Raw genomic sequence first — 27,377 nt, forward strand, 5'->3', positions numbered from 1 at the left:
TATATTAATATTGCTTAATTTTATTTAACTTTTTCATAGCATTTTTAAAATACAGTAGAGTGTTGTTAATTCAAAAGCTGATCAACCAAAACGTCGGTTAACTGAAAGCGTTCCAGTCGGACTATGTCATGCTGAATTGAATGTTTTTGATACTAGATTAACTTCCAAAATATAATTTTTTTGTTTTTATATTTTTCAATATATTTATTTTTTTTGTAGAAAATAAAGAAATAATTTTTAACAATACAATAGCCACAATACAAATCTAAATTTTTATGTTAAACTTAACATTGACGAAAATTCAACGCAAAGCAACACACAATGGAGAAAAATTTCAACATGGGATAGGTTAATCGATTTTTTCGTACATAACACAGGTCTGCAAAAAATATTTTTTTCCAGCTGCATGGGATATTTTTGCTGAATTATATGTTTTAAGGATTGGAGATGATAAAAATGACTTCTGTAACATCCCATCACATATAGGTTTTTTTGCAAAATAAAAACAAATTTTTTGATAAAAACTCTTATTTATTATAATGAACTAAATATTTTATATTTTATTACAACTAATCAAAATATGTTTCTGATATTTATACCCAATTTTAGGTCTACTCTTTTTTCTTATGACATCTTTTCTTCTCTTTGATGCTTCTCCGAACTCGTTTCCGATTTCCTTCTCTGGTTTCTTGATTGAGCATCCAATAGTAGTCAGCTAACATATTGACATCCCATTTTCCTTGGTAACATCTCTCGATATCTCAGATATCCTGGTGAAATCTTTTGCCCTGTTCTTCACTGTAGGCTCCCAAGTTTTCGGGAAAATAGTCAATATGGAAGTTTAAGAAATGAACTTTTAAGCTCATCTTGCATCCTTCAGCTTCATACACTGCCAGCATGCGTTGCACAATGGTTTTGTAGTCAGGGTCCTTAGTATTCCCCAAAAACTTATGCACTACATTCTTGAAAGAGTCCCATACTTCTTTTTCCTTTTTTCCCATTATTTCCAAAAACAGGGGATCAGGTAAAGGGGATGTTGACTTTTCACTGAGTATTCACTACAAACATAACAGAAGCAGTTGGGAAAAATTACACAACCTCTGCGAGCCATATTCCAGAAATAAAATTACAAGCACAGTAGCATTTGAATGCTGGATATAAACTGAGTGTGGCATTAGATGGCCAGTGAGATACTGAACTTATTTAGCTTGTTGAAACATGATCTAATCCAACAGCAGGTAGCAGGTTGTTTATATTTATTCCTAGAATCCCAGATAACATGTTGAAACATGCTCAACCTCACCAGTAATATTACTCATTACCAACTTTTAACCTGCTTCTACATGATCATGAGACCTTCCTCCTAAAGCTGAAACTACTTAACCCACCTCCCCCTACCACTATTCTCTTCAACCATTAACATTTACTTTTATTTATTGCCAAGTCCAGCTATAATTGATAGAATTAATGTGAGAAGTCTTTGTTTTAAGGCCATTTTTTAAATAAAAAAATTTTAAGTTAACTAGGAATTTTACACTAAATACAGTCGACCCCCCTATAACGTACGTTCCTATAACGACAATTCCTATAACGTAGCGAAAAAATTGTAGCAACTTTCGTATAACGTACCTCCTATAACGTCGTTTCGCGACAAGATTGATAGAGTCTGGACCAATAGTGGATGAGCAGCCGAACTACTTTCCTCCGACCCTGCGCCACGCTACGGAGCGGCTAAATTGAGTTTGCTATCGTCTGTTTAGTATTATATATAAATTATATATAAATTAGGTACTGTACATATAATTATATATTAATTATATATAAATTAGGTACTGTATATATAATTATATATTAACTTAATTTATTGTAACTTTATTATAATTATATATATGCTTTCTGCCGCCTGGCAACACGCTACGGAGATTTTAGGCTAGTAAGTTGAGTTTATTATCGTCTGTACAGTATGTAAATTAGGTACCGTAAGTCTAATACAGCACTAATTTTATACATTTCTTGTGAAAGAAACACTTCTTATTCAACGGCCATAAAAATTATTTATATTAATGATGTCTCCAAAGGTCAAGTTATTTTTATGCGAAAAATTAGTTATTAGAAATCGCGGCCGCCGTTTAATGTGCTGTTCCGCGATGAAAACCAGCTTTAAGCAACGGCGTAGTCGAACGGTACACACTCGGTAAGTAATCCTATAATTTTTTGTTTATAGCATAGTTTATACGGATTATTCCCAAAAAATTATACGTGTTTTGGAAATGTTGAGTGGAATTAGTCTAGAATCGGTTAATTTTATAGAAGAAAACCTTTCGAACAGCCTTAGTCCGTGAAGTTCCCACCTATCGGGCTGCGATTAGCTCATGTATTTAATCGTTCCTACAACGTAATTTTCGGTTAGCGTGGAACGTATCTAAGCGTTATAGGGGGGTCTACTGTACAAACAAAAACTTAAGTGTAACAAAAAAAATTGACAAGATGGAATTTTTCTGGTATTTTTTCATTTTTACCATGTTGAAATCTATAAGAAAACGTATAAAAATCCTATGCAGTTTTTTACTTGCAGGCCTGTGTAATCAGTTATCCGAACAACCCTAGTCTCCAATTGATTTGGATAAATGACGCTCTACTGTAATTAATGTAGATTTAAATAAAAATAATACAAACTAATGTATTCAACTATTTTTTGAATACATCAGTATACATATACAGATACAGTAAAATCTGGTTTAAGATGTTCCCAAATGAGATGTTTTCCCACCTAAGTTGTCCAAATTCCGTGGTCTCATTATTTGCCCATTATAAGACGTGTTTAAAATTCCAGCATAAGATATTCCTGCACGAGATGTTACAAAATATCAGTCTCTGAAGCAATTTTTACCTGCTTAAAATGATCATGATCAGTGGTATTTTTCTCTGCATCCTCTAGTCTTGACAGAAGAGCATTGTAATGTTCAGTATTACTGACATTGGGAATTAATACTGAAATTTATAAACTTAATTAATTTAATGGCTCAATGATAACAAACTTTGAAATTGAAATTGTCAAAATTTAATTACAAATAAATTTCATTAAATTTGATTCCTGCCTATTTAATGTTCAGAAATTGAAATTATACTTTTGATTTTCTGACAAATTTTGTATTTGAATTTGAAAATTACTCCTTTCCAAAATTTTAAATTTCTTGCTGTGATTGGTTAAAAAAAAATCTCTTGACTAACAGTGATTTTAAAAACAGTATAAATAGGTTGTTTTCATTTGGTATCTCTACCTTCCAACAAAGTTCTACATCTTTTATCATATTGTAAGTATACAGTATACAGTATTACACCATATTGGCCTAAATATTACACAATGTTTTTCTTAGACTATTACATTTTAGTAGGCTGCACTAAAAACAAGAAAGATACTATAGACCAGTACTTTAATAAAGCTGTAGCTATTACATTTCATTGTAACCACTTATAAAATCAAATATCTAGATTACAAAAATTTTTTGCCATTTCCATTTAAGACATTTTCAAAAATGTCTTAACAGGTTTTACTGTACACAAATTTTCAAGAACTTTGTAAATGCTGTAAATATGTTTCTTCTTCTGCTATATTATTAAAAAAGCTGGCAACAATGTCGCTGAACTTTTCAGACATTCTTTACTTGTGTTCGTCCTTAATAATTGCTATTGTTACCTTTAAATCTTCAGATTTACATAAAATTTCTAATATGATGGCGTACTCAAAGTGGGGATAATTTAGCCATTAAATATCTTTAAAATATTACCCTCTCCCACCTCTCCTTGAGATCTTTTGGTCTAATTTGAATGAAAATTATGATTAATAACACAAAAGAAAATATTTATCTCAGAGAATTTCATAAAAAATAATAATTTTTATATTTTTTTCACTCACCCAGACCTAAAGTTCAAGGTGAGAAAATATTAATTTCTTAAAACTATGTAATTAATATATTGAAAAAAGTAGAATTCAGTTGATTTATTCTATCAAAAGTTATAAAAAGAACCACTAAAAATGTTAATATCAGAAGTGTAATAGTTTTTGAAAAAATTTTTGAAACACATATATTTAATTTTTGATAAACTAAAAATTCGTACAATTAAAAAAATAAAAAATCATAACTTGGAGACTTTTTGAGATATGGCCCCCACTTCCTTAATATCTCCCAAACCAATGATCTGATTTTCCTGAAAATTTCTAGGAATATTTTTCCCTATACACAAACCTCCCTGTAAAATTTCAGAAATTTTTGAAAAATGTACAGGAATTGTTAAACATCAAATTGGATGAAAAAAATCCCTTTTTTGCATTTCCGAATGTTTCAAAGTCCTACATCCAAAAATAAAAAATCTTGGGGTCATTTTTGATTGATCACTGTACCTTTACTCTGTTATAAAACAGCCAGAAAAGTATAAATATTTTAATTCCTATTACTTTTACTATTACTATTACTATTACTATAATTTTCCAATAATAAATTTTTTTGTGCTATGATGCTGATGAATTCTTTTAACAATCTAAATAATATTTATGCTCAATACACAACAATTTCATTAATAATTATCATTAATTACCTCTGCCAATCAATAACTTCAAAAAATGGCATAATATATCCATCAGCAATAATTACTGGTATACATCCTGCCATCATTGCATCACTAAGCATAGTTTGACCAAGTCTTGCACCTCGAATATGAAGACAAAATGTAGCTTCCTGTAATATAAATTTTTATTTTAAAATAATTTTACTAAATGTTTTAAGTGTAAGTAAAGTATTTTCGAATTACAAATAAAGATACGAATTGATGAATTTTGACTAGAAATGATGTAACGATTCACTTACTAATGGACAAAATATATCGTTATATCTTGAAATTCTGTCGATTTAGAATGAGTTTAAAGTTTAAAAAAAAGACATCCTAATGCATTTTCCATGAGTAGTAAGCGTTTATCAGTCATATATCCTTTACTGTAAAGATCCGATTGTTCAGGAAAGAACGGTGAACAAGGAGGAGGAGATGAAAAAAAGGTAAGAAGTGAGATAGAAGGAGGAGAGGGTGAGGGGAAGAAGAAAAAAAAAGGTACAATTTCGATATGGCACAATAACGTAGCAATAAATTTGATTGTGGCACATCATTTTTTCAATTTTACGGAAATTCAGTTTTAGTTTGGACATCAGAAAGACATCTGGCTGGTTTCAATTTTAGTCTCTTTGGCAGTTCGTGCATTTGCTACAATGCCATTTTTCGTCTAGAAAGTCGCAATAGTGTTTTCTAGAGAATCACTAGTAACGGGTCGGCGAGCCCATTAAAAGACCTAGACAGACCACCTGTTCGCNAATGAGAAGTCTATTTTGAATATATTATTTAATAATTCAACATTTGAAAATATATTTTTTTCTTTTCAAAATTAAATTATATGCAAAATTTCTATTTGTTATAATTATAAAATTGTTCATATAAATATTCAAATAATTAAAATCAATATATTACTCCAAGTATATAAAATTAAATAAAAGTAATCAAGTAACATTAATTAAACATAGTAGTGATGGATTCATTTACATGAAAAATAAATCTTTTTTTTTTAATTATCAAAATATCTAAAGTGATTTCAGAATTATTCAAATGATTCACTCTCTTTTTTGGTATCTTTTAACACTAAAATAAAAAAAGAAAAACTTGTCCGAAATGTAATAAAAATCCCTTAGTCAAAAATTGAAATTCTGCATCAAAAATTTTTTTTGCCAACAAAAGAACAAATTTGCACCCATTGGAAATACTTAACTGTTCAACTCTATTTGTTTTTAATTCAGACAATTGTAAGTATCACATTGAGAAGATAAAACTAAAGAAATCAACATCACTAGAAACAATGCACTAAAAAGCTAATTAAACAATGTTTGTGACTCTTGATTTGATCCCATAATAGACAATTCATAAGTTTCAGTTTTTAAGTATACTGTTTGAAATATGAATGTTACAATTTAATAATTTTATAAATTAAAATGATATATTAAAGTAACAGGTTATTTTTAATTGTATTTAAAGTATTACATTATTAATAATGGGATTTTAAAAAATATTTGAAGACTCACAATTTCATGCTTAATGTGGAAAATGTAAAGTGATTAAATCATCATCTCAGCATTAAACATCTGATAAATTGCAAGAATTTAGCTGAAATAATTCAAATGACCAATCACTAACATATACTAATTATGGCTGAATTAATTAGCAATAGCATTATTATATTTAACAACAATTAAATCTAATGAAATGATTTAATTGAAAACTTATTATAATTACAGATTACATAATTAGAATTAAAAAAAAAAAAAAAAAACAGAAATCTGTTTTCCTGTTTGGTTTCTGATTCAAATTATTTTGATTATAAAAATTTAACTACTTGATAAATACTTGAATTTACATAAATTAAATACATGTAGGTTGCAATTTGACTGTATGCACTGGCATAAATACAACATACTTCCTACATGTTTCATTCCTGTTTATAATTCAACAGGACTATGAACAAAACTGTACAATGCACTTATTATTTAAACAAAGATGTCTTCTGTAAAATCCATTACAGTATGTGAGATAGAATAGGAATATTTATTCATATTAAGTTACAGTAGAGCGTCGTTTATCCGAATCAATTGGGGACTGGGGTTGTTCGGATAACTTATTTTTCGGATAACCAATCCCGTGTTGAAATTTTTCTCTGTTGCGTGTCACTTTGCGTTGAATTTTCGTTGAAGTTAAGCCTAACGAAGACAATTGTATCGTTAAAAATTATTTTTTTATTTTGTACAAACAAAATAAATATATTAAAAAATATAAAAACAATAAAAAATTATACTTCAGAAGTTAATTTAGTATCAAAAAAGTAAAATATTTGAGTAGCGAAGACATAGCCAAAGGTTGCAGCGCCAAAGCACTGGCGAAAATTTAAATTTGTCGACTGGAATTCTTTCGGATAACCGACCTTCGAATAAATGACGCTCTACTGTACTATGTTTTTCCTTTTAATTTCCATTATTCTAACTTTTAGGAGTTGTTTTGTTAAATAACAACAATCATACCAATGATGTTCAATGATCATCTAATCACAAATATCTTGTTAAATAATTCCTACTACTTCTGTTTTCGCAGCTTCTAGCTAATGAATTCTATTATTACTCAAATATGATTATGCAAATTACATAATCATGTTAAGATAGTAGTCAAGTTTTCCAAGACATCTTGGTAAACCCCTCTGAATTATACATGAATGAAACTTTACACATCCATTATATCAATTAATCAATTATTTTGGATAAAAGCATGAAACATTAACACGAGGTGACAAATTCCATGAAATTCTCTGTATTTTCCAAATCCATGAAAATTCCATGTTTTCCATGATTGCTCTAAACTCTAATTTTATAAATGAATTAATAAAGATCTTAATGAGTAAATAAGACTTTCTTAATATTGAAAAAAATTTACATCTCTCTAAAATAAATAAAATATGATTTTACCTCTAAAATATTAGGATATGAATAACTAGTATTTCCATGACAACGATAACTTTCATTTTTTGACTTCCTAAATTCTTCTGAGCATTTTCCTAATACTAACAGTTCTGGATGTTCTGCAGCCAAAGCATCCAATTCATTTTTATATTCATAATGAATATTAGTTTGTGCTGAAACAACAAGCCATTTTCTTGATGACCTAAAAAGAGAAAAGCACTAAACTTCACTAAATTTCAAAATGTTAATTTAAACAATTTGTAAAAAAAAAAAAAGTATATTGCTAATACTAGCAAAACTGATATTTATATTACATTTTAAAATTTGAAGAAAGGGAATAAACTGTTTTAAGCATAGAAAAGTGAAATTTAAAACTGAAGCAAAAAAATTATTTTGTAAAATGATTTCAAATATTCTTGTCTAAAATATACTACAATAAAATACACAAAAAGCTGAAAAGGATTCTTGCTTGTCTTTCCTGGCACTTAAATAGGAAGCAGATCAGGAAAGAAATCCAACAATTTTCAATTATCTCATGATATAAAATTTACATAATATCAAAAGCGTAAGAGGGGTAATTTTGTTAAATTATGAGAAATTTCTCTATTTAAAAGAATATTTAAGTTTAAAAAACACTAAGACACATTAGCATACATGATACCATCTAAATTATTACAAAAGTTGCTTCTAGCCCTTGATATAATAATATCAATTAAATTAAATTATCCACAACTGTGAGGCAGATTATCAGACCAAATGATGGGCACAAATGCTCAGAGATCAAAGTGAAAACAATTTAATAAACTCAAAAAGTTACTACATAAGTGTGAAAACGAAAACCCAAAATGCATTTCGGACTATTTCCTAATAGAAAACAGTCCCTCATCAGTTGGTATTAAAGGTAATGATTACCTTGTATAATAGAATTATACAAGGTAACGGTCAACTTAAAACTAAGCCTAAAGTTATACAATATATAAGTAAGCATCATCAGTAGGTATTATCTAAAGTAGGTGGTATATTAAAAATTATACAAAGTAAGGTAAACTTAAAAACTATACCTAAAACTATACAATATAAAGGTGAAGATGCCAATATAACAGTATGAGTAGTAGGCAATATCAATGTAGACAGGTGTAATAAATCTTCATGACCTTGCATGGTGGGATGACATATAGGGTGCTGATACAAAACAGTTATAAGTTAGACAATAATTAGTTAACACTAATGGACTAAAGTTATACAGGCAGGTAATGTACATACCAAAAAAGGTAAGACGACAGAGTAGCAGGTGCCAGCTTACAACAAGGTGCTGGGAGTGGTAGTGAGGGAGTTGTATGTCAGTCCACATCTGATGTACAAGTGGTGACAACATGTGATATAATTACAAGTTCTTAACGGTTTTAACAGTACATGTGGACATTACATCACAAAGATATTTAGTTTTTAAAAGATATAATTATACCATCCTTCGTCAATTTTAACACCTAAGTTATCATTAATTCTAATAACATTATCACTTTTTAAAATCTCTATGTGCTCAAGATATTTATAAGTGTTGGTTTCAAATTTTATTGCTTTTATTGTACTTTTATTAATTTCACAACCATATAGATTGCAGTGTTTGGCAACTGCATAGTATTCAGAATTGTATTTGATGGCATTTATGTGTTCTTTTATAGGAACATTGAGACATCTTTTTGTTTCACCTACATAGGTCATAGGGTTATTACAGCTACAGTTAAACCTGTATATCACGTTGCTTTTTTTAAGGATATTAACCATATTGTTTGAGTGGTTTGGTTGGATGTATTTTTGGGTTTTATTACAAAGGTCAGGGACTAAATTGATGTTGGTACTGTTTAAGACCATTTTAATTTTTTTCAAACATATTTTTGACATATGTAAGTTTTAAGAACTTTTTAGTATCATTGTTGTTAATGGGAATAACGGTATGGGCATTGTTGTTGTTATTATTACACTTAAATTGATTTAGCCATTTGTCTAGGAGTACTTTTGGGTAATTATTTAGTAAGAAGGTCTGAACAATGTCCATGATCTCAAGATTCTTTTTGTAATCGGAGGTAGTTCTATTGGATATCTTTTTGATGAAATTGACAAAAATGTTTCTTTTTATGAACAGGGGAGTATGTGAGTGGTAGTCCATGACTTTATTAACGTTACAAGATTTTTTATAATATTCTATTTCAAGGATGTTAGAATGTCTAGTAACTAAAACATCCAGGAATGGTAATTTGTTGTGAAGTTCGTTCTCAACTTGAAATTTAATGTTGTTATCAAGACTATTAACGATTATAACCAAGTCGTTAGGGTTTAAGATTACTGGGTCGTAGATTATAAAACAATTGTTGACATATCTGTTGAAGAATTTGATGCCATGGATATTATTAATGGATGTATCGATATCGATAACACTTAGTTCAGCTAAAATAGGGCCAATAATGGACCCCATAGGTATGCCAGATTTTTGAGTATAGTATTTCCCATTAAATTGGAAATGGTTGTTCGATAAGATAAGGATGACAAGGTCAATGAGCCAATCTGCACAATTTATAGACCTGAGGGAATTAACAATTCTATCTAGGATGATACTGGGGTACATATTCTTGATGTCCAAAGACAACATTCTAAACCTATTTTCCATTTTGACTTTTTTTTAAGGTTATTAAGAAACTCATCAGTGCTTTTAATGCAGTGTTTAGACGTTCCTAGGGATTTTAGTTTAGATTTGACAAATAATTCTAAGTTATATAAACAATAAAATTTAATATCAACAAGAGGTCTATAAGCGATGGGTGTTTTGTGGGTTTTGTTCCTTATATTAAACTTGGAGGTGCAGTGACCATAATTAGTGATAAACTTATAAACATCTTTCTCAATAATTTTGATATTTAATAGTTTTTTTAGACTAACAATCAATTAATTTTCAATTTTAAGTGTCAGATCATGGGGCAGTTCCTCATACAAGTTGTTATCTAAAAGGTCCTGGGCTACCTTAATATAACCTTGATAGTTCATGACTATACTCTGCCTAGATTTGTCAGCCTGTAAGATGACTAAATTATTATCCTTAATGAATTTCTTTAAACCTCTGAGCGTTTGTGCCCATCATTTGGTCTGATAAGCCCTCACTATTATCTGCCTTACGGTTGTGGATAATTTAATTTAATTGATACCATCTGTTATAAGATTTTATTAAAAAGTAATTTTATATTATTACTATGAGGTATATTTGGAAAGTAAAGATACAAAGGCAGTAAAAATCTAAAAACCGTTTTTTTTTTTACAGTTTTATTGCACTGTCATGTCTGTTAAGGTCTGAGTTATGTGACAGAAGTCACACAACTTTGATTGCATCATCATTGTGCTTATAGGTGTTTAAAATGGCTGTGTCAATTTGTAAATCTCACCAAGTGTGAGGTTCATTCAATGATTCAACTCCTTTGCATGAAAAGAGAAACTGCAACTGGAATTCATTGGTAACTCATTTCTGTTCATGATGATGTTACGAACAGGCAAAACATGACAAACTGGTGCCCTACTGCACCATAATGCCTTCTGCACACTGCTCGCATGTTGCAGACATTCAAGTAGATAGTTTTGGAACATCCATTACACAGCCCAAGTCTTCCACCAAATGATTATCACTTGTTTTCAAAATTGAAAGAACATCTCTCAGAAAAAAAGTTTGGTGATAATGACAAGATTCAAGACAGTGACGATGTGATTATGAGAGCAAGTGAGAGATTTCTATGATGTTGGCATTAAGAAACTCATTTCCAGGTTCATCAAATGCATTCAGGTCCATCATGACTATGTTGAAAAATAAACAAACATTTGTTCTAAAGGTTTTATAAATCAATCTAAAATTAAAATGCTTTAGAAATATTTTCTGGACTTTATATATCTTTCCTTTACAAATAGGCTTTGTAATTATTATAAAAAGGCAAAAGGCTTAATGTTGAGGGGTAAAGATGAGATTCTCAAAAACTAAAAATTCTAATAATGAGTCTGACCCTCACTTGAAAAATGACACTTGACTCCCTTTATCTCCCCACTCAACCCCTTGACCTTTAACCATCAAAATTTAATAGTATCAAATCATACAAAAAAACCCCAGGAAATGTCAAAATTTGAGCAACTACCATACTTTCCATATGCTTTATTCTGTAACAGCCAAGAAAGTAAAATGTTCATTTAGAATGTGTGTGATAATCCATCCAATATTTTATTTTTATTGTTAATAATAGTATAACATGAAAATTATTCTAAATGCAATCAATTTGATAGAGATTATTACATGTGATTCTTATTGCTGTTTACTGAAATAACATTTCAGTAAACAGCAATAAGAAACAAACAGCAATATTTCTCAAAATATGGTGCATGAGATAAATTTTATTAAAAATATAGCCACAAAACATGGCCACAGCACAAGGCTCATCACCAAATTAGCTAGAAATACACTGCTGGTCATTAAAATTGCAACACCAAGAAGGAGAGCAAATAAAAAAAAAAAAAATATTTATTGTACATAAACAGTATGGCATGAAGACAATGATTAAATTTGCAAGCAATTTGGTGGTTTACAGGAGTGCAAAATTAGTAGACACAGTTGCCACCCCTGGCAGCTAAAACAGTTCTTATCTGGTTAGGGATGGAGTCAAACTGGGCTTGGATGACAAAAACGAGCAACTCATTCCATACTGCTTCAAGTCTATGTCACACTTCATCAACCGTATTAGTTGGAGAGGGATGGCGGGCCAGTCTCTCAGCAACCCATGACCAGATGTTTTCAATTGGTGAGAGATCTAGAGACCATGCAGGCCAGGACAACACTCGAATACCCTCTGTATCGAGGAAGGTTAGAACACGATGTGCAACATGAGGTCTTGCATTATCTTGTTGGAAGATGGCATTTCGCAGGCCTCGAAGATAGAGCACAACCACTGGACGTAATATGTCAAAAATGTACCAATCTGCATTCAAATTACCGTCGATCCGAACTAGAGATGTGCGTGTCATGTACCCAATGGCTGCCCATATCATCACACCAGATGCAAGGCCCCTATGCCGATATCGAATGCAAGCAGGCGATGAGCGGTCTCCTCGGAGCCTCCAGACATGTATACGGCCATCAGAATGCTGCACACAGAACCGGGACTTGTCTGAAAAGACAACATTGTGCCACTCCTGTATCCAGCTTTGTTGTTGGGCACACCAGAGTCACAGTCTCTCTCTATGCTGCATTGTCAAGGAAAGCTGAAGTAATGGTCGCCATGCTGACAGTCCATGCTGATGCAAATGTCGTCACACTGTATGAGCGAATACTGGACGTGCTGCAAACAAGCTCATTTCCTGACTAATGATCCATGATGTGGTTATACGGTTTTGCACGGCCAACCTCACAATATGTCTGTCCTCTCGGGCGTTAGTCATGGGAGGGCATTGAGATCTTGCACGCCGTTCAATAAGACCTTCAGCAACATATTGATTCCATATTTGCATGACAGTGGTTGGATTTCAACCAGTGCAAGTGGCAATATCATGGAACGATAATCCACACTCTCTCGATAGGCAACGATCCTGCCTCTATCGAATTCTGACACTTGCTGGTAAGCATTTTCTTCTTATTCGAAGCATAACACTATATTCTGATGAAACCCCAATCTTACAAAGCAATTTCCGAATGAGAAATCTACTGCCCAACTTTTCTTTTATGCAGTGCTTCAGATGTCGTTTGTCCCTCCCGTGTCATCTAAATGCGCTGAAATACTAATCATTTGTATATCCCAACCTCTTCTTCCTTTCATATGATTTTGATGTTCGTATGATCATTCCTTTCTGGTGTTGCAATTTTAATGGCCAGTAGTGTATATAAGTGAGTATAGTCAACAATACATGCATGGAAAAGCAGCATACAGGGTGTCCACAAAGTCTGGGTACATAAAGATTAACACATACTTTTAAAACAAAATAATTTTATTTGATTCTAATATTAATAAATAACATTTTCAATACATAATTTGATGTGACATAATTTGTGGACACCATTACCAGTCAATGTGCTTAAATCGATGGCAATACAGACCTATTTAATCGAGTTCACCTGAATTTTGCAAGGTGCATCAAATTATGTATTGAAAATGATAAAAATCATATTGAAAATGTTATTTATTAATATTAGAATCAAATAAAATTATTTTGTTTTAAAAGTATGTGTTAATCCTTATGTACCCAGACTTTATGGACACCCTGTATAATCCAAGATTGGAGATACCTAACCCAAGAGTACAATCCCAGGCTACACAAAGTATACTATAGAATAGCTAGAGAGGTAAACAAAGATATTGCATTTGTTAGTAAATGAAATCCATCAGTCTTTCATTTATTAACAAATGGAAAAGACTATAGACAGCAAACTGACCCTAGATATATATAAAATTCTGTTACTAGATACCAGGTTTGACTGACAACTGGACTACATTGGCTCAACTAACAGATCATTAATAACCAAAATAAGGGACCATGTTGGAAAATCCTATTATATAGTGTATGTAACACTCATCTCTGAAAAGACAAGACAATGGAAATGCAACATATCTTTCTGATTGAATGACACAAATATAATTTTGTCCAATTCATTCAGACCACAGACCAAACCAAGCTACAATGTTCTTCCCTTAGTATCATTACATCAGAAAATATATAGGGTGTTTTTTTTAGAGGTATACAAATTTAAAATGAAATAAAACACGTAAAAATAATGTTAATGGCCACAGTGTTGGCTTTATTTAAAAGATAATTTTATGCCATTAGTGTTTAAACATGATTTCGGGCATATGGACATCATGGCTGGCTCGAATGAAGCACAATAGGAAAGAACAATTTTCGACCACTTTATCAAGCAACTGGGGCCGTATATCGGCAATAACACTACAAATGTTGAGTAACTTACATCCATTAAAAGTCACTGTTTGGTGTGCTTTATGAGCAGGTGGAATCATAGGCCCATATTTCTTTAAAAATGATGCCGGCCAAAATGTTACCATCAATGGAGAGTACTTTTGGAGCCATGATTGCTGACTTCATTCCTCAGTTGAATGGTATTGATGTGGCAGAGCTTTGGTTTCAACAAGATGACGCAACATGCCACACAGCACACGACACCATCAATTTATTGCAGGAAACATCTGATGAGTGCATAATTTCACGTAATGGACCAGTGAACTGGCTTCCACTATCGTGTGATCTCACAGCTATGGATTACTTTCTTTGAGGATATGTGAAGTCACTAGTCTACACAAATAAACCACAGATGTTGGACCACTTGGAAGTGAACATTCGCCACATTATTGCTGATATACGGCCCCATTTGTTCAATAAAATGGTCGAAAATTGTTCTTCCCGATTGCGCTTCATTTGAGCCAGCCGTGGCACCCATATGCCCAAAATCATGTTTAAACACTAATGGCATAAAATTAGCTTTTAAATAAATCCAACACCGTGGCCATTAACATTATTTTTACGTATTTTATTTCATTTTAAATTTGTATACCTCTAAAAAAAACACCCTGTACATCTAAACGTCTGCAGTTCATATAAGCTGCCCATTTCTATGGCACCATGCTGTTGCACCAAAGGATAACATATATATTCATAGCAATTTGCACTTAGAAAGTTTGAGATATAATACCATTTCTAGACACAACACAAATGGCACTTGTAAAAATGAGTGTGTTTTCAAACATGACATCATTATAAATGATTTTTTTCTTTGATGTTTATTTCAACAATACCACATATTTCCATCTATACTTCATACTGAATGTGTGCATAATTATCAAGAGACAAACAGTAACAAAATTAGTTTAATTTTAAAATTATCAGTATAAGAAAGTCCTAAAGTAAGTATAATAGGCAGATTCTACTGCACTACAAACTTTCACATCCTATGAAATCCTTTTAAATTTTGTACTTCATTTTACCACATCAATAAAAATGTTAATCTATATATATAAAAATGAATGAATGTATGTCTGTCTGTCTGTCCTTCATGCATTACTACACCATTTATCCGACTGCCATGAAACTTTGGGAAGTTGTTTAATACACTCCCGCATAGTACATTTATCCTACGATAGATGACACACGTGTATAAGAGTATTTCATTGTGAACATTTCAGCACAGTTAGGAGTTGAAACTCGAAAAATTGGTACACAGTTAAGTCGGATGCACACATGCAGTGCGACAAGGAAAAGCGGTGTCGCAAACGTATCTTCGCGCGCACCGGAAATCCACTTACTTTTCGGCGCATGCGTTCAGTATTCAAGATGGTGAACGATACCGATATTGTCGATATCCACATGTTTATAAATTTTGTTTTGTACGGCGTGCTTTATTTAGTTAGAAGATTTTGTCGAAGATTCAAATGAAGATTTTGGATTAGAGATATTTTCTTGGATTGATAAAGAACTGATGTACAAAATATGCTTATTCCTCAATAAAGAATACTATTTCAAGTAAGATTGGTTGTTTTGTTCTTTGAATTAAATTATATATGATTATTTATGTAGAATTTGTGTTAAATTTATTACCTTTCCTCTTTATTCTGATGTTAGTTAACTTGGTTAACTGTGTCGAACTTTCTGCCATTAAAACACCACGTGATTGTATTTTCTCATGTGACTACCAGACAAACTGTTATTGGCTAATAGAAATGCGTCTTGGCGGCGGTTGCCGCAAAAGATAAAATTCAACCAACTTTTGTGGCATGAGAAAAGCAGCACAAAATTGACTTCTGCAGTGAGAAAAAGTGACGTCATCCTGCCGCTTTTCCTTGCCACACCGCATGTGTGCATCAGGCTTTAGGGTATGTCACGAGAATGCACACTAACAAGGGATTTTTTGAAATCCCCCCTCCGCAGGGAAAGTGACAGGATTAAGATTTCAATAATGGAAGTGTTAAGAATGGAAGTGTTAAAAGAAAGCAACATGTAAGATTTATGGGTGCAGATGCAGTTTTTTGCATTAAACCGAACATAATTTTAGACCCATCTAAAAATTTTCTAATTAGTCTGGAAACAGGGGAACCTAATTCTTGCATTCTGTGAAAACGGGTAAGATTGGCTGTACTGTAATAATCTTAATCTTTGCTATTGTTACTTTTTGCCCAAGCAACGCCGGGCTTATCTGCTAGTATCAAATAAAAATGAAAGTGATGGCTTCAACTGCACCATTGATTTCCTCAGAGATGTTAGCCATAGAGGAGAATGCAGGCCAATCAGCTGTCTCCGGTTTGCAGCATGGTGGACGGGCTGTTTCACAGCTTTGTCTGCCTCAGTATTTTAGAAATATTGGGAAGTGGTCACTGGAGAGTAGATTAGATCTAACCTCCATGTAAATGTTGAAAACAGGTTTGGAGTTGCTAATGATAAATCAATGACAGCAGATGTTCTTATTGGGGCATGGATGTCACTTCTCCAGTATTAAATAAATACAGTTGGTGATTGCCTATAAGTTTCTCAATGGCTCTGCCTCGACGACTGATGTTGGGACTGCCCCACATCAGATTGTGGCTGTTGCAATCACCGAGTAAAAGGAACGGAGTCAGCAGCTATTCAACCAAGGCATCCAATTCATCCTCATTGACTCTGACATCTGATGGCAAGTATATAGAACAAATTGTGACAGTTACCCAATTGAAATTCTGACTGCCACAGCTTACAACTCTGGTTATTTGTACCAGTAAGGATGGGATGTGATATGAAACCAATATAGCTACACCTCCACTGGCATGGTTGTGGCTATCATTATCCTTGCAGTAGAGATCAAATCCTTTTAAAGAAATTCTTTCTCCAGATTTTAGATGTGTTTCCTGGAGTGCCACACAGAGCGATGGGATAGATGATGTCAGGTGTTTAATGTCAGAGAAGTTGTTGTGAAAATCATGACAGTTCCATTGAATTATTTTATAATCCATTATGAATAAATAAGTAGTTACCTAAAACCACCTTCAAAACGAATGTTTTCTTCTGTTTTTAACTGTCATCATCAGGTTTCCATGCATTTATTTATTGAATTCTACACCAGTAATATTGTGGTGATTGTATAATCCATTATGTGTTTGAGGAAACATTCTTTGAAAAAGTATCCCTCTTTAATTTCACAGATGATTTTCCTTTCAGAGGTGAGATTGGTGACAACATATGAACACCAGTGAGAATTCATAGGTCTGCAATTTGAAAATTGCAGCCCAATCAATATCAAATCATAAATGAAAATCAGTTGAAGAGGTAAACTCAAGATCATAAATTTTCAGCTGCAGTAATTATATTCACAATAAATCAATAAAGAATAGCCTTTAAAATCTTGGATATTAAAAATTCAAATTATTAAAATTCTGCATTAAAATGCTTTTATATCTGAAAATTTTTTTAAACAATTAAGAATGTGGATATTTGTTAATATCCACATTTTTAATTGTTTTCATTTTTTATAAATATAATTAATCTAAACCTTTCTGAACATCCTTGTAATTTGTTATTTCGTGCAAATGGACTGTAAACAGGAATGCTGACATCTAAAGTTCTTCTATATGTCCAAGATGAAAATCCAGCACCAGCAATCATTGCTCGTCCTCTTTCTACTTCCAAAACTGCATTATAATCAGGCACACTTCCTGGCAATAAATTAAATAATAAATGATTGACTCCTCCATTCCAGCTATAATAAAAAAAAAAAATAATACCATAAATTTTTGAATTTGAAATTTTGTAATAAAATTTATTTTTGAGATTTTTATCTAAATTAAATATATTATGAAGTAAATAAAATAATAAGCAAAATTTAACAAATGTTATATATATGAAGTTAAAAATAATTTGCAATCTCAGAAGATTACATTTTTTAGTTATGCTTAATATTTTCATTATTATACTGTTAACACTTTTTACTTCAAATAGCAATAAAATCCAAACATTTTTGATTTATTGAAATTTCAAATTATATGTTTTTTAAAATTAAGCTAGTTTTCTATTCACCTAGTTTGATGTAAAACTGAACAAGAGGACACTAGTTGTCAAGAAACTTTTTAAACTTCTTGTTTTGAATGGGTGTATGGTTGAATGCAATGGTGGTAGTACTTGTTTGAAACTAGAAAACATAATTCATTACATATCTTAAAAATGTTGCTTTATAAAATGACTGGCTGTTACTGTTGTGTGGTAGTAGAGTGCAGTAGGCACAGTGGTATCACAAAAACGTGTAATATTAGTAGCAGCAAGCAATAGGTTTGTAGTTATATCATTCTTGCAAAGAGAAACTATACACAAGAGAGAAATAGAATCTCTTCTCTTGTTTGCAGGTCAGAAATCTCATCCTCACAGCCATCAGATGTTGATTTTTTATAACAGTTTGATGTTCTTACTTTATACTGCATTTGTGCATTAGCTCCTTAGCTCATTTTCAGTGTTTGATGTATGAAGTATTTTATTTAACTCTGACAAAGAAACCTCAGATAGCATGTTAATTTAATCAATCTCTAGTTTAGCCTTCAATAATATCAAACAGAAAAATTTTGTACACAAGTATTTTATATTAGTAAACTTTTATTATAACTGGGGATTTTACATAAAAAATTTTTATGTTGATAATACATTTAAAAAAGTTTAAAAAAAGCATATGTGACAAAAAAAAGCTCGGAAGAGCCATTTCTGACAAATAATACCCTGGACAATACATTAAATAACCTGTTCCTAAATGTGTAAATGAGCTGACTTGTGATATTTGCATATTTTTCTCATTAACATTATTGAGATGTATTTGTTTAATGAAAATGGTAGCTGGGAAGGCTGTAAGTGTTGATGTATGTGAAGTAATTATCATCCTCTATAGACAGGGCAAATGCTCAAGAAGAATTGCAAAAAAATTAAAAATTGGTAATTCCACAACATGGAGTATTGTTTCAAAATATCAGGAAACTGGTAAAATTTATCTAGAAAAATCGACTGGAAGGCCAGCAACCATAACAAAGACTGATCACAAGCACCTCCGCGAAATAATTAAAAAAATCGAGGAGCATCACTTGGTGAATTAGTGAACAAATGGAATAAAGTTACTGGATAGGAAGTTACGAAAGAAATTTGTATCTATCTGCATAAACTTGGCTACAGCTTCTACCAAGTAAGAAAATATTATTATTTTTTATTTAATAGTTGTGACAGGTGACATTCCTTAGACAAAGGCAAAAAATCAAATAAAAAACTGATTGAAGTGGGCCAAAGAGTACCAATGTCAGACATAACAGTGGAAGCAGGTTGCTTTTAGTGATGAGGCAGTTTGAAGTCTGCATTAAAGACAATAGAAAAGAAGTCATTAGAAAGCAAGAGGCATTCCATCCTAACTGTCTACAGAACATTGTAAAATTACCAGCAAGTGTTACGGTGTGGGAAATTTGCATTTCATTGAGGGATCAGTAAATGCAGCAAAATATCAACAAATCCTTGAGGAAACCCTATTACCATCATTATAAAAAGTATGTGTACAATATCATGGACATTTTATTTTCCAGCAGGATGGTGCACACTGTTAAAACCGCTAAGGTTTGGATGGCTGGCTCAATATAATATTAACACATTAAAATGGCCATCGAGCAGTCCAATCCTTTCCCCTATAGAAAATATACAGAGTAAAATTTAAAAAGCATTGAGGAAATGGCCTCAAGGAAGTGTGAATGGTTTAAAGCAAAAAAATCAAGCAAATTTGGGATGAAGATACTTCATATGAATGCCTGGCTTTTGTTGATATGATGAACAATCGTATAAACTCTGTCATACAAGCCAAAGGTTAAATATTAATGTACTGTCCAAGGTATAATATTATTTGTCAGAAATGGCTCTCTGTTCAAGCTTTTTTATTTGCACATGCTTTTTTCAACTGCTCATAACTTTTTTTAATGTATTATCAACATGAAAATTTTTTAATGTAAAATGCTCAGTTATAATAAAAGTTTACTAATATAAAATAATTATAAGTGTACAAAATTTTTCTGTTTGATTTTATTGAAGGATAAACTAGAGATGGATTAAAATAACATGATGTCTGAGATTTTTTGTCGAGGTTGTATATATCAAATATACTTTCTTTGGTATATATAGGCAAAAAGACAATGATTGAAGTTTCCTTACAGAGAAATTAATCAATTCAATCAGCAATCTAACAAAAGGGAAAATTTCATGTCACTGAATGACAATGTTAGAGACAGCAAAAAAGTAAGAAGTGTTATAATCTGAAGTCATCATGTTCACTCTCTCACTAGAAATTTCACTTGATTGCATCAACATGATAATGAAATTTTTTAAAATTCTGTCCAGACTATATTTTTAGTATGCCATGCCATGTGTTTTACTGCATGCCATATTTTATGCACTTTTCCACTTACTAAATAATTATAACAGTCTAACAATTTGTAATTTTTAATAGCAGGTTCTGTCCATAAAGTAGCTGTGCAAGTCAGACAAAGTAATTTCAGACCATTTTATGGTATCACTGGTAAAGAGATTGTGTAGTTCAACTTCTAAGGAATCAGTCAAATTGCTTAAGCTTTTGTTTATTGAGAGATTTAGATTCATCATCCGAAGTACAACAATAATCATTTATAATTATTTATTTTTATTTTATAACTGGTTTGGTTTTTAAAACACTAAGATGATTTCAATGTGTTATAGGAGCAAGAAACAAACATACAGAACCATGCACATGCACAGATAACTAGAGGCAACAATGTTCCACCACTCCCATGATGCTTTGTGCTTTGTCAGTTGTTTTACACAGATGAATGTGTCTAATGTGCATCAAGAGTCCAGATTTTTGATGGTATAATTTTTTTACTTTTTTCTCCACTTCTTTAATCATTTAACTTTATGTAACGATAAACTTATGCTTAGACATTATAAAAATATAGCTAAATAACCTGGCTATTTAGACTCAAATGTTCCCATCTTAATTCTCTATGAGTAATTTGTAGATTATTTTATTTAAAGTCAATTTGAAAACAGATATTAATTATGATGATGATGATGTAAATTATTTACTGATTTAAACTTGCAACAATTTTCCTTTTGTATAATGTTTCTAACAGCATCTTTAAAAAACAAAAAAATAATTTGCATGACACAGGCATATTTATCTGTCATTGCAATTTTTCCTAAAACAATCAAACACCTATTCACTTCCTTCACCTTCAGTTCTTTCTCATTCATTTTATGTATGTCAGTCTATGCTATTAATTGATATTATCAGAAACTTTTACTTGAACTTGCATCTTGAAAGCTGATAAGTTTTCAATAATTCCATCTCTGTACATAATAACTTTCAAAGATTTATAGAAAGAACTTTATGTAAAAACAAACTGTCGAATTTGTTCATTACAATGATATAAGCTAAACAATCAAAATTTGAAACCCATGTTATTAGATATCAAAACCTTTTTGAGTTTATTTTAGCATTTATTATTATTACTTTAATAAATAAAACAGAAATGAACAGTAGCCATTTGTATTTTCAACAGTTTAAACTTTTCTGAGAATAGATATCGGTTATATGCTACTGTAGACTATCTGCATGAAATTATGATATCTAGACAGTTACTAAAACTGTAAAAACACAATAATCTTCCTAAGTCCTGAGTGTTTACAGAATATATGTAATTTGGGAAATCCAAAAAGTCATAAATCATATAAACTAGTAGATAACTTACTATTTTATCTTTAGGCCTATAATTGTTTTTTGCATAGCTATCAAGTTATTAACATGTCATCCATTATGACAGCACAAAACATCTAGTTGCAGGCATTTTAGATATGTAAAGGAATACACACATTAGTGGTTTTTGATATTTGCTACTATATTAAAACTTTTTTATAACTATGTTTCATCCTTAGGTTTTCAAATTTTTACATTATTAACATTCATGAACTTAAGTAACATCTATTTTTACTTATTAGTGATAAATGAAATGATTTACATATGCAAGATCACAAATTATTATTATTATTATTACTGTAGTCATCATAAAAATTATCTTGCAATAATAAGTAAAGAGCTAAAAGAATTTTTATTCTTTTAACTTTTTATGCCAATAAAAGCAATATGACTTGCATTCAATGACTAAGGGGAATCTGGCAGTTTGTTGTCACTGATTTTGATGAAATTTTGTGTACGTGTAGTATTTGCTTGTACTTAAAACTCTAATAAAACCACAGGACTCAGTCCTGTGGTTAAATTAAATTATTTTCCTACAATTTCATTTTCACCCCCAAAAAAATTATATGTGCAATAAATATTACAATGACTGTTTTATAACAACATGACAGCATTTTGCATAGTATTTTATCATAAAAACAGTTAAAACAAAATGGCTCATTGCATTACATACATGTACAGTACAGTCATTGCTACTTCATTTGCTCAGCCTTCATATTTTCTTTTAACAACAGAGGGTGAAAAATAAACTTCATTAACATTTTTGAAAATACTTCTTTCATATGTTATTTGAGACTCAAACCATGCATATTTTAACATGTCATAAAAAAATGGATTTGCTCAACTGATGAATTACAGATTATATTTTAATAACATTTTCACAATTGGTTTTAAGTAGATAATTACAACTTTGTAATTGTTTGATAAAATTTTTAATGTGTCTATTAAAATAATCATCACAAAGCTGACAAAGATGAGAATGTTTTGGCGGAACAATTTTTAATTGGTAAAATGGAATATCTTTGTCATCTACAAAAATTTCATCGTATATTTGAGAATTTGTTTGATCACTTCACGAATTTATTATTAATACAAACTTTTCATTTTTTATGTATGACTATCATATTTCAACTAAGAGGCCTATGAAAACCTACATTACATTAAATAATACAAAATGTGATTATAATGTTGTTATATGTACTTTTTAAAAATGGAGTGATCAAAATAAAAATATATTTTAAATAACCTTAAAAACTGTACACAAGAAAGTTAAAAATGATAAAATTAATTATAAAGGTAAAAAAAACAACTGCATACGGGGATCAAACCCAAAAAGGGAAGCTCCACATGTGATGCTTAACTAACCATGCCATGCTGCCTACTTCATGAATCAGTCTTCCATTTCAGGTATTAATGATTGTAGAAAACTTTTTCTCAAGAATGCCTGTATAGTGGATCCTGCGGCTTTGGTAAAGTTTAAGTACAAGTAAATACTACATATGCACAAAATTTCATCAAAATTGATAATGACTGCCAGGTTCCTCTTGCAAGTGAAATATTGCAGTAATGTGCATAGTAATATGTTGAACACATTGTTATTGTCATTCTTATAATTGAATGAACAGGCTATCATAATGCAAGGAAAGTTAAAAATAGTACAAATTGAAGACTGTATAAAAAAATCCAGCAACAAGTTATTTTACTTTTCCAGCAACATTTGATACCACCATCTGTTATCACATTTTATTAAAACACTTTTTATAATAACAATCCACGAAACCTTTTTTTACAAGTGTTATGTCCGTAGTAAACTCCACAAACGCTTTCGACTTCCACCGAGGTCTGCTGCAGGTGGTGACTGGCTGTGTTTCCTCCTGACAATCGTAACGATGTTGCCAGAGATGTAAACAATTGTGCGTGCCGGGTTTCACCCCTCCAACTGTCCCTGTTTGAATTCCTCAAACAAATACCTCCACGCCTGCGCGTTCGTTTCACCATCTTTGAAGTTGATTTTTAACTATTATAAAATGACAAAAAGCTTAATTTTGAGAATAAGAATGAATTTTATAAAAAATTGTAAATGCTAATAACAAGTAAAACTGTCATTAAATCTGACACTACTGGAGATACACATGACCTCCATTATCTCTCCACTTGCTCAACATTCAACCACCAAAATTTAATATCATCAATCCCCCTAATAAACTAACCTCCCTACAAAATTTTAGAAATTTTCAACAAAAAGCACAGGAGTTATTAAGCTTCAAAGAGAGTGAACAAAATCGTGCCCTCCATACATACAGAAATTACCCCAAATTTTTTTGCATTTCTTGGAATTTCAAGATGTTCTAAGTCCAAAATGTAAAATTCTTATGGAGGGTCATTTTTTGACCGATTGCCATACTTTCCCTCTGTTATATATGACAGCAAGAAAGTAATAAAATTTGCTGTGGTTGAAAAGGATGTAAGTGTTTATTTGTATTTAGTCTTCAATTTGTATTATTTTCATTGTTAATATTCTTTTTACATTTTATACAACAGTCATGATTATTGTGTATTGTATATTGTATTGTAATTTGCATGTGAACTATCTTAAAGCAACTGAAATGAATCTGATAGTTACGACAAAATCTCCAAAAATAAGAAAATCATAATATTTTTCAATATAATATTTAGGATGAGATACACAAGGTTNAATTTTATAAAAAATTATAAATGCTAATAACAAGTAAAACTGTCATTAAATCTGACACTACTGGAGATACACATGACCTCCATTATCTCTCCACTTGCTCAACATTTAACCACCAAAATTTAATATCATCAATTTCCCTAATAAACTAACCTCCCTACAAAATTTTAGAAATTTTCAACAAAAAGCACAGGAGTTATTAAGCTTCAAAGAGAGTGAACAAAATCGTGCCCTCCATACATACACTAATATCCATACATAGAAATTACCCCAAATTTTTTGCATTTCTCGGAATTTCAAGATGTCCTAAGTCCAAAATGTAAAATTCTTGGGGAGTCATTTTTTGACTGATTGCCATACTTTCCCTCTGTTATATATGACAGCAAGAAAGTAATAAAATTTGCTGTGGTTGAAAAGGATGGAAGTGTTTATTTGTATTTAGTCTTCAATTTGTATTATTTTCATTGTTAATATTCTTTTTACATTTTATACAACAGTCATGATTATTGTGTATTGTATATTGTATTGTAATTTGCATGTGAACTATCTTAAAGCAACTGAAATGAATCTGATAGTTACGACAAAATCTCCAAAAATAAGAAAATCATAATATTTTTCAATATAATATTTAGGATGAGATACACAAGGTTGAAAATATTAAAGTTACAAAAGATACAGAATTTCAAGGATATAGAAATTTTGAACCTTAGGATAATCCCACATATGACTGGTACTGAATATGTTAAAATCTTTTCTGAGATTCCATTTGTTATTTTCACAACAAACAGTGCAATCACTGTGGTGTCACAATTATTGCACAATCTGTTTTCAAAACAATTGACTGGGGAGACTTTTATCACCACCTATAAGATTATACAGTATACATATATATACTGTATATATTTTTTCAGTCAAATCATTTAAAATTTTTANTATGGCTGGTCATTGGACATAAGATAAAATCATTAATATATTTAATATAAGACACTATAATCTCTATTCCTCTGTTATAGCCTGAGGCAAATGTGATTCATACAGCTCCCATGGGAAATCAAAACTGATGCTTCAATTTTGTAAAGTAAAAACTTTTAGCATTCAATTACAAAAGATAGCATTGCAAATAGAATGCAAAAATAAAAAACTAAAAAAATTTAAAGGCTGTATACTAATTTTCATGTTTTAATATTACAATAACTTCTTGAGTTACAACAACCTTGACTTATGACCATTTGCACTTACAATGAAAAAATTTCATAAAGAAATTTTAAAAATGTATAAATTTTTTATAGTTTTTGTCAAATATATAACATATACACCTTGCATGCTTCTAGCAATTGATTGTGCGCTTCTGCAATCAATTGTCATCTTTAGTTTTGTTGTGCAGTTAGTTACCCTTCGTGTGTGTTTGTGTAAGGTGGCTAATTGTTTTGTTATAAGTAGTTACTCACAGTGTAAATTGGAAATTCTACTTTATTTTACATTGTCTATTACAATTATATTATTTATTTTTGTATGAAATTTGACTTACGTCCAAAGTTGCAGAACCGAACCCTGTCGTAAGTCGAGAAGTGACTATAATTATATTGAGTTATAATTCACTAAGAGTTATGTGAACAAAGAACTTTTAAGAATGCAAGAACAATAAAAATAATGTGTTTGCACTAAAACCCCAGATTGCAGACACGAGACATATGTGACTTGTACTGTCCAAAAGTAATCTTTAACTAAATTAGGGCTACATGAGTTACCCATGCCTTGTACTATTTGTTGTATAAAAATGATGATGATGGTGTAAAATGTTCCCGTTTACCATCTCCAGCTATAATAAATTTATACTCAAACAAAATATCTTAACCTATTGTTCAAATCTTTTTTTAAAAATGCCCTGCTAATAATTAATAGTAATTACACTTATTTATAATATTGTTTAATTTTATAACAACTTACAAAGGTAGAGAAGCTAATACTTGGGACATTTCTTTTAATCTAACATTATTCTGATTTAAGAGATCAAGAGATGGAACAAATAAGCAAGCCTTTTGTGGATCTGGAGTGTAATAAGGACTTTTTAATATTGTCTCCATTATTTCCATAAATTCTCTGGAGAAAGGAGATGAAATTGGAACCCTATTTTCATCAACATATCTGAAAAATAACAACATATTTCATTAGAAAACATTCAGAAAATACACGACATTTGATGATAATTCATATTCAACAATATTGTTCTATTTACAAAATTTTATATTTACCACATTTGTTTCTTACAATATTAAAATTAGATACTTTTAAAGAAAATTAACATAATTTATGTGTGTGTAAAATTTAGTTAAACAGTAATATGAGACAAATGAACCTC

At 30.9% G+C, this 27,377-nt stretch overlaps 1 protein-coding gene across 1 annotated transcript in view; it reads right to left on the reverse strand.

Annotated features, from left to right (window-relative positions):
* Positions 1–27,164, reverse strand: part of LOC111639960 (exostosin-2-like) — a 38,489-nt gene extending 11,325 nt beyond the window's left edge. The window contains exons 1-4 of the mRNA XM_023385942.1: positions 26,966–27,164; positions 18,082–18,288; positions 7,548–7,743; positions 4,597–4,736 (exon numbers count right to left, since the gene is read on the reverse strand). Of these exons, the coding sequence (XP_023241710.1) occupies positions 4,597–4,736; positions 7,548–7,743; positions 18,082–18,288; positions 26,966–27,111 (689 nt within the window). The 5' untranslated portion in view covers positions 27,112–27,164. The remainder of the gene's footprint in view (positions 1–4,596; positions 4,737–7,547; positions 7,744–18,081; positions 18,289–26,965) is intronic.
* Positions 27,165–27,377: the final 213 nt, after the last annotated feature.

This window comes from Centruroides sculpturatus, unplaced genomic scaffold, assembly GCF_000671375.1.
Source record: "Centruroides sculpturatus isolate CEXI.00-Female unplaced genomic scaffold, Cexi_2.0 scaffold1172, whole genome shotgun sequence".
Classification (NCBI taxonomy): Eukaryota; Metazoa; Arthropoda; class Arachnida; order Scorpiones; family Buthidae; genus Centruroides; species Centruroides sculpturatus.